The 9,907-nt window shown below is 42.8% G+C and overlaps 1 protein-coding gene across 1 annotated transcript; it reads right to left on the bottom strand.

Annotated features, from left to right (window-relative positions):
- Positions 1 to 97: 97 nt before the first annotated feature.
- Positions 98 to 729, bottom strand: LOC127115891 (uncharacterized). Its single transcript, XM_051047312.1, has 2 exons — positions 460 to 729; positions 98 to 380 (listed from the first exon to the last, which is right to left on the bottom strand). Exons 1-2 carry the CDS (start codon positions 598 to 600, stop codon positions 105 to 107), a joined length of 417 nt encoding a protein of 138 aa, XP_050903269.1. The 5' UTR covers positions 601 to 729; the 3' UTR covers positions 98 to 104.
- Positions 730 to 9,907: the final 9,178 nt, after the last annotated feature.

The following is a 9,907-nucleotide window of genomic DNA, read 5'->3' as shown; positions in this document are numbered from 1 at the left end:
ACAACAATACTCACTCAGATATCTGTGCACTAATCTTACAACAATGACAGACTCATTACATTGCTGAAAAACACTAATGACATAACAATTACATGACAGACTCATTAGACTAACTTAACCATAGCTGCTATCAACATCCATGACAGACCAATTACAAACATTAACCATAAATTTTTCCTCTTTTCCATTGCAATCTTTTTCTTCAGTTTTTCTAACTTGTTAAGCTTTCCGACTCTGCAATCTATCTCCTCAACAATCTCTTTAGCAAATTCAATCAAATAAGCCTTGTTGACTTCACATTGGCGGCATCCGGACGGATTGGTTTCTTTCACTGCAAACTCACTGACCAAATCATCCCACAAAAATAAACCGCACCCATTCTGCAATTTGAGACAAACACCACCAACAATTAATTTCGAAATCAAACTCAAAATAATAAAATGCTTCAAAATTGCTCACCATATAATTCCTGCATTTCCAAAATTTGCGACCGGGGTTTTCAATTGACTTGGAGACGAACAACTTCATGGTTTCATTGCATCCACATCTTGGTAAGCCGTTTCCAACTTCACTCGTGGAAGATGCCTTGCTGCCACCCATAACCCAGATGAAGGGGACACGGACGAAGATGAAGAGAGGGATGGATTTGGGGTAGGGATGGATTTCACGAAGAGAGAGAGAGGGATGGATTTGGGATAGGGATGGATTTCACGAAGAGAGAGAGGGATGGATTTGGGATAGGGATGGATTTCACGAAGAGAGAGAGGGATGGATTTGGAACCCTAAAATCTAGTTTATGCCATGCTGGAGATTCACATGTGAAAATAAAAAAATTAAAAAGCCACGTCTGAAATAAAAAACCAAGATTCCATGCCACCTGGATATTAGGGGGTTCTATGAAGGAATCTACATAACATAACGGGGGTATTGAAAAAATAACTTTACCAGGGGGGTAATCCTAAACTCGCTAACATTATAGGGGGGTAAAGTGTATTTAACCCATTTCTTAAACAGGAAGGAATAGGTCACCGGAGGCCTATCAAATTGTCTGTCCACTGCCCTGCCCCTCATCTGATATCCGGCCCTTTGAGGCCTCTGCTGAAAGGGTTGTCTCTGTTGTTGTTGTTGCTGTTGTTGCGATTGTGCAGGCTGAGACTCAGCAGGAATGGTTACCGCAACATTGTGCTGGAAGTAACGGTCCCTACTGGGTCCTCGTTGTGCATAAACAGCGCTAGTGTCTCCTTCTTTCTTCCTCTGCCCACCATTACCGAATGACTTCTTTGACCCTGAAGAAGAAGAGGACGCAGTACCCTGGATTTTCCCCAATTTCAGCCAACTTTCTATCCGTTCCCCAGCCACCACAATATCTGAGAAGTTGGTGACAAGACATCCGACCATCCTCTCAGCAAAGGCCCCCTGCAGGGTTCCCATGAACAAATCTGACATCTCCCTATCGACAAGAGGAGGTTGCACTCTTGCAGCCAGTTCTCTCCACCGCTGAGCATACTCTTTAAATCCTTCATTGTTTTTCTGAGACATACCCTGCAGCTGGGTACGGCTCGGAGCCATGTCAGCGTTGAACTGATATTGCTTGAAGAAAGCATCCCCAAGATCCTGCCAGTTCTTAATGTCCGAGGATTTCAACTTGGTATACCATTCCAGGGAACCTCCGGACAGGCTGTCCTGGAAAAAGTACATCCACAGTTTCTGATCCATTGTGTATGCAGAAATTTTGCGGACAAAGGCCTGAAGGTGAGTCTCCGGGCAAGAACTCCCATTATATCTGTCGAATGTGGGCGCCTTAAACTTCTGTGGGATCACAATCCCCTCAACCAACCCCATGTTTGACATGTTCACCACCCCAAGAGTGGCATAGCTTTCCAACACTTTAATCTTCTCAGCCAGCAGCTGAATCTCCTTGTTTTGAGGCGGAGCACTGTAGGGAACAAACGGTTCATTCTGCATTGAAAACTGATCAGCCTCCTTGTCTTCCTCCCTTTCTTCATCAAACCCATAGAACGGAGGCAACATATTGTCCTTCAAATTCTGACCCGGCCCAGGTTGACCACCAGCACCGAAACCCGCAGCATTGTTCACAATACCCACAGTTGTCCTCTTTCCACCATCTCTAGACCCCAGCCCCTGGTTGGAGACTCCATCCAGGTTAACCCCGCTGTTTGCTGCAGAAGCCCGCTCGAGCTTTTCAACCTTGTCTGCCAACGCCTTCTGACCAACTGCAAAGCCTTGCATGATGTTGATCAGTTCGTTCATTTTATCCTTCAGCTCGAGGAGATCTGTATTGGGAAGATCCATGAGTCTGGGAGTATTACGTCTGGTGTAATATCTGTGAGGGCGTGTTGAGTGCAAAGGTACAGTTCTGCGAGCACGAGCAATGATTCCTGTAACAATCAAACACGTTAGCAACAGATACCTGCAAAATAAAACACAAGTTATTATGATCAATGCATGAATGCAGTGTCTATCCATATGAGGAACACTTTGTCCCTTGATCCTGGCATCATCGAGACAAACAATAATCCGGCATCAATATTTTGTATTCAGCATTTGATTTCATTGTGCAGATCGGAGATATGCGATTTAGCATGATACCCTCCAACCATGTGTGTGCTTGTGTGAGTGCATACGGTAAAGCAAATAAAGCTTGTAAACCAATCACTGAATGAAAAACCACCATCACATAACAAAAAGCGCACAAACAGTGCCATAGTCATATATCAAACCAGATAAAAATCAAATACAATCCTCCGGAATCAGGAAAGAAATACAAGCAAGTAGATTCCGTCAACAAGCCTGACGATAATCCACAACAAATGAAAGATCTAGCCGGATGAGGGTCCCACAGATGGCCCTATCTCAGCTTCCATCCTCACGAACTCTGCGGCGAACCTGAGCTCAGTGTTCTCCTGCTGCAATCTCCCCACTTCTTTCTGATGAATCTTCATCTGCCTGAAGTAGTGGTCTCTCTCAGCCATGTAGTGATCCTTCTCGGCAATGATCTTCAGACTCTCTGACTCCTTAACCTTCAGCTTTGCCTCGCACTCAGTGATAATCCTCAGATTCTCTGACTCCTTAACTTTCAGTTTTGCCTCCCACTCAGCAATGAGGACTCGGACTCGGTCATCCCTCTGATCTCTCACCAAGATTTGCCTTCTCTTCTCATCTTCAATGACTTTTGAAGCTCTAGCCAATCTCTCTTTGGTGATGTCGTGCTCCCGGTTGGATGATGCCAAGGCTTGGCTGATCTTCCCATAATAGGCCGTATCCATCTCAAAGCGCTTTGCTTCCAGGGCATGCCGCTTGTCTTGATCTTCCATCTTCACTCTGAGCTCCTGATTAACCCTCTGAACCCGAGCAACACTCATCTCCAATTCCGTCTTCTCTGCAAGCAACTGATCTCGTTCCCGCTTCATCTCTAAGAACTCGTCCATACTAACAGTAGAAGGAGTCTCTTCAATCAACGGATACCAAGGATCAACCATAGGAAACGGTAGACAAGTAAGCTCCACTCTCTTGCTGAGCCAGTCATCGAACGGAGGAAAAGATCTATTATTAGCTCTACCCCAAGAAACCTTGCCTTTCCTCTGAATGCTGCGCCACGCCTCAGATACCTGCTTCACCTTGGCCTGATTACCCTCAACTGGGAAGTACACAGATTCCTGAACCTCACTTTTGAACGGAGGACGCTCCATAGCAAATCCCATCTGCCTCTTAAGAAGTGTCGGGTTATAATTAATGCAACCCTGAACTCCTATAAGCGGTACATTGGGAAAACCCCTACAACTGCAGATGAAATCCTGTCCAACCCCACTACTGTGAGTCCAATCTATATCTTTAGCCCTCAAACCCATCAGTTTGGTCGCCCAAGTAACATTCTGGCCCAGAAGAACAAAAGCACCCTTGGAAGGCAAGTAACCCATAAACCACTTGAATAGTAACTGTGCACAGCATCAAATCAATCCCCCACGCCTCTTCTCATTCCGGTTGTGAACCGAATAATAGACATCTCCAATCAAGGTGGGAATAGGATTTCCTCGAACAAACAAGCGAATGGCATTAATATCCACGAAGTTCTTCTGGTTAGGAAACAGAATGATCCCATAAATGCCCGCAACAATCAAAGCACAGACAGCTTCCCAATTACCCAACTCCGACTGCTCCTTAGCCTTAGCTTCCAAGAAACTCAAATGAAAACCAGGCAACTTCCCCTTCTCTTTCAGATTACCCTTCACTATCTCTGGACTCAGATAAAAAGCACGGGAAATCCCACTAATATCAGGCTCTTCCTTAGTAGCATAGAAAGGAACCTGATCCCTGATCTGGATACCCAAAATGTCAGCATAGTCCTCCATCATAGGCCCAAGTAAGTAATCTGGGAATACAAAACACCTCAGCTCGGGATCATAAAACTGAAGAAGAGTATGAACGACACTCTTGTCTCTGTCAATGAGTCTGAAAACCATCTTCAGAATACCCCCATACATCTCACGAAACAACCCCACATGGTCGGGTGCAATCAAAGCTATCATATCCTTCAGCACACTGATCTCTGGGTCGAAGAAACTGTAGGTCACATCGTCCTTCAAACCGGGTCTCCTTATGTCTAAGAAATCTCTCAACCAGGATCTCGATCAAAAGGGTCCCTGCATATGGATAAACATGTGTTAGATGCAAATAAATGCAAGATGTAATGATGCTGATGAATGAATGCAATGCGTTGCCATCCTCCAAGCCGTCTGATCATCTGCACTAAAATCTGGTCTCTGAACTGATCATAACCATCTGAGGGAACAAGTAACCACAAATCTGACCCACGGGTTCCGAAATAAACGGAAGAAAGATACATCATCATCATCATCACCAAACCATCTCTGAGCAGCCCGGGGAATCCTGAAATAAACGGATCCCCACTGATAAATAACTCGGCCCGGGGAATCCTGAAATAAACGGATCCCCACTGATAAATAACTCGGTCCGGGGAATCCTGAAATAAACGGATCCCCACTGATAAATAACTCGGCCCGGGGAATCCTGAAATAAACGGATCCCCACTGATAAATACCACGGACAGCACTCCGGCGTCTCAGACACAACTGGCCATAAATCCGACTTGTAAATATAACTCTGATCCACGGAACCAAAAGTCACCATCTGAGCAATGCATCTGAAAGAATCACCCTCCCCTCACAGGTAAATTCTAATCAGGTCATCCTAAGGCGGATAATAGTCTCGACAATCGGGCGGAGATACTCAATGGGTTTGCCCTTTTGGGTGTGCCATTGTAGCTCCCTTAAGATCGTCTAAACCAAAGATCCGGGAAATGATCGGTCACCAGAGTCAACAGCCCAAAAGAGATAACCCAACCAAAGTGGAAAACCCCACTGGAAGAGCACTTCTCAGATGAACCTCGTCCGGCTTGTGGTATGTCACGTCGCAACAATGTGCCCAACCGGCATGTGAGCGACGTGAGACCACGCTAATCCTAGGTGTATACTCGGGCCTGGGTTTTAGCCCCACTCAGAACACCCACCCCAAACAGAGGAACCACCTGCACAGAGGACGGCAACAACATAGTATGATGCATGCAAATATTTATGCAAATATATGCACTGTTAGAATAATAAATGCAATAAATAAAGCAAAACAAGCAACCTAAACTATCCTAGAACGCTAGGAGAGACTCGCTTAGGGAAGATGGACCAGCACAGGTCAACATCCTACAAGTCCCCAGCAGAGTCGCCAGCTGTCGCATCCGCGAAAAACAACCGGCGGGCTAAAACAAAAAACACAACACAGAGCCGCCACTGCGCGTTATTTATCCCAAGATAGGGAAAGGAAACGCTCAGAGAAACCTGGAAAGGAAATGGTCTTGCGACCAAAGAGAAAGGGTAAGGGAGTCGGTTACGCGAGGAGAAGGTATTAGCACCCCTCACGTCCGTCGTACTCGACGGGATCCACGTTCTAAAAGAAAGAATAGGTTGCTAAAATAAACAGACAAACATCATACACACACGCTAAGACAACACATGTGGGGTTAAGGGGAAGAGAGCTCGATAGGACGTCGCATCCTATGCCTACGTATCTCGTCTGGAACGAGAATCAGAGCTGCCGTAGTTCGGCTCACGCACGCCAAACAACACACGCACCCAAACAGGCAAACATGGAGCCTGAATGCCAATCACTGGGCTTACATCAGCATCCGAACCAAAACACACGCACACTAGAACCCAGATGCCACTTGATGGACTTACACCGACTTCCAAGCACACCACGAGCACAATCAAACACAATCAGATAACAAGTAAACACACACAAAAAGGAAAAAAAGTGCCCGGAGAGACCTCGCACGGTCTCCTGCCTACATACCTCGTCTGGAACGAGGATCAGGGCGATGTAGTTCCCCCGAAAGGGAAAGAAAATCTAGCCAGAAACCAAGGGAAGACACACTACCAGGGAGCTGGACTCGAGCCTAGTGTTGTCATGCATCATTGCCATACGTTGAGGTTTCTACCTACTTGCACAACGGCAAGCTAATCCTATCCAGGAAGAAAGCAAGCATACAAGCATACAGATCAAAACAAGCATTTCAAGCAAATATTCACATAGCACACACTATAACCAGTCAAGTGAGGCTCAAACAATGGGTTTGACTGCCGAAGCAAGTCATTTGTACATGGGTAGTATTCGCTCTTAACCTTGCCATTGCGAGGCTAAGGTGAAGCAGATGAAAGGTGAGTGAAGATTAGACTTCACAGCTCTTATCCCTGACCAGGGAGAGCTTCAGACAAAGGAGCGTGGGTCCAGAATGGAGGGACCCTTCTACGCTCAAAGACTCTGACTCGATTGTGCAACAGCACAGGATCTTGGGTTTGTGTCCCAATGCATCAACACACAGCCGTGCGAGCAGAGGGACGACTCACAAAATAGTGGGGGATAGATTGCATATCCCTTTGATCCACCAATTGCCTCATAGAGGTCTTTCACCTGCTTGGCACAAATGTAAACAACCACAAACATCGCCTCTTAAGGAGGACTTCAGACAGTTGCCTGGCCAAGTGACAGGCCAGGTCTTCCAGACTACATGAAGAATAGAAGTCCTACCTCAAGTGGTTTATACAACCAAGCAGCAGCAAGCAAGTTCTTAAAAGAACTGTAAGCAACTAAATGTACCTGAAAACAATCAAGTATCATCAGTACTCAGACAGACAAACAGTAAACAGCAAATTGTTAATCAGTTAATCTGTACAATGCAACACAAGTTAATGCACATAAGTGCAAGCTATAAGCCCAAGCTCAAGCTTCACAACCTACAAAACAAAGTCAAATTAGTTCTTAAACATCAAACAATCCCAATTTAATTGACTTGAATCATTCTCCTTAAGCACTGTGCATTTCATCCTGAAAAGTCAATCCAAATGTGAGAAACTAGACCACTAGGCCAAGCCTAGGGTCCAAAAGGGAGAAAAAAATTCTAAACAGCAAGCAATTCTCAACCAAAATCAAATTCAACCAAATAGAAAGCAAATGCAATTGGTCCCATGCTCATATCATTCATCAATATCATTTCATGACCAAAACAAGTCAAACTAGGTCAAATGGAACCTCAAATGTCCAAACAGAATAACTTCAATCAAAAGCATACCAAAACAATTCCAAAAATCCTCAAATAATTTACACCTAAACAGGACCTATTCAAGGTATAGCATGTCAATTTTCAGCTCAATTGGACAAAAGAAACTAGGTCAATGAAAATCAAGAAATACAGACACAATTATTCAAGCCAATTCATAGCATCAACACATGCATTCACTTCAAAAATTCATAAATCAATGAAATCAATTAAGAAATGAATGAGACCAAAACAGGGATGTCCTACAATGTGTCTACAACCAGCATACCAAATTTCACATTCATCCAAAACCATATGAGAATTTCACACAAGATATACAAACATGTGTCACACAAGCTTGCACAATGAACCAACAGAGAAGAAAAATATCAATCAAATTGAAAATGCCATAGAAAAATCCAGAAAAATTCACATAACATTTCAACATATCAATAATCTTCCATGCAAAATTTCAATCCAATCCAGCAATCATAGGCCAGGCAAAAGAATTCATGAAGTTGACCTAGCTAGGTGTGACACACATTGTCACACCTAGATTCAAAAAAACATATCTCACTCCTCAGGTATCCAAAAATCACAAACTTTATATGTAAATCACCATCAACATGTCTAGAATGAGATCATAAAATTTCATGAATTTCTTTTAATGTATGAGCATTTCACAATGAAAATGGTAACATGTATAAAATTGTGTCACAAGTCAAAGATCCCTAAGCCAGGTCAACATTTCACCATGCACAACTTTTGCAACCATGCCTATAAAATTCTAGGGAAAAATTGGAATCCATCAAAAAAAATCCTCACTATTTTTGGACTTGTAAATAATTTTTTATGATTTTTCTAAGATTTAAATGAATTATGTAATAATTATTTAAGTGTTTTATTAAATTAAATGATCCAATGGCAAAGTTGTAATTAAGCCTGGCCGGATGCAAAACGCAGCGTTTTCATTTTTTCGCTGGCAGCGTGTAATTGGCCAGATCTTGGCGCTAAACAGAATTTGAAAACGGCAAGGCAATCAAACGGATCAAACAAGGCAAATTTCCAGAAATTCATCATCTTCATCATCGTTTTTCCAGAATTGTTCAAGAACACAAGAACATCAAAGTTCAACCAAAATCCACAAATAGATATCCGTTGGAAAGGTCTAAACAAGAGGATCACGAATATGCACATGATTTTGCCTAATTCTTCCTAAATCTCTTGGATCGAACGAATTAGGTTTTGGCATCACAACTTCAAATCGAAATATCTCTCTCTACAATCATCCATTTCAAAAACTAAAGGCATCACAATCATCTATGTTGAACACTCTATAAAACGCATACAACAATTAAGGAAATCATGAGGTTCGATTTGGCACCTTAATTCGAAGTCAGTGATGAATCTTGAAGCCTTGGCGCGTGTTGATCCAAAACAGTTCAAGCTTGATGATAGGGAAGGTGAATGTAGTGCTTAGCTTGGCTCGAATTTGCTCCTAGTGCAAGAAATCTTCAAATGCCATGGTTGAGCATTACTTGGACAGTCGAGATTGGTGAGGATCTTGATGTTGCTTTTCCAAAACAGTTGAAGAAGAAGATGAATGGAGATGGCAGCAAAAAAAATCACACGATTTGGTGAAGAATTGGAAGAGTCTGATCCAATTTTCTTTGATGTTTGTTCTTGAGCTTTTGGAGAATTTGGAGGGAAAAGTGGTTACAATTTCTTGTGAAATGTGATTCTGATCAAGAGTTAGTTAGGATTAGGATTAAATACTTCCAACTAATCACCTCTTAATCATCCAATTAACAAAGTGACATGAGATTAGCAAAATTGCACTTTACTAAGCAAGGGCAAAATAGTCTTTTCACTTAAGGCTCTGTGACAGCTGTATGACAGCTCACACATTCTCTAAATATCAGTTATGATGTGTTGCAACTTGTCCCATGGTCCTTGGTTGTGTAATTTTGATTTTCACTATGTCATGGCAAATGGTATAATTTTCAAATGCAATTCACAAGTGACTTGACCAAATAATGAACCTCAACATGTTATGCCAGTTCAAACCATTTTCAATTTGCATTTGTGAGGTGTTGCAAAAATCCCCATTCCAAAATTCTCATTATTTCTCAAGTTGGACCATTTTGCCCATGGATTTTTAACTGTACACTTGAAAATTGACTTTTTGCATTGACCATTTTTAATGAATTCCAATTATGCACCATGAAAGTACATGTCAAATGGAGTTTGCACATAAAAAGATCACTCAATTTGGACACT

Source organism: Lathyrus oleraceus, chromosome 1 (assembly GCF_024323335.1).
Source record: "Lathyrus oleraceus cultivar Zhongwan6 chromosome 1, CAAS_Psat_ZW6_1.0, whole genome shotgun sequence".
Classification (NCBI taxonomy): Eukaryota; Viridiplantae; Streptophyta; class Magnoliopsida; order Fabales; family Fabaceae; genus Lathyrus; species Lathyrus oleraceus.
The sequence above is the reverse complement of the archived record's forward strand: the minus strand, read 5'-3'. Positions and strand labels throughout refer to the sequence as shown.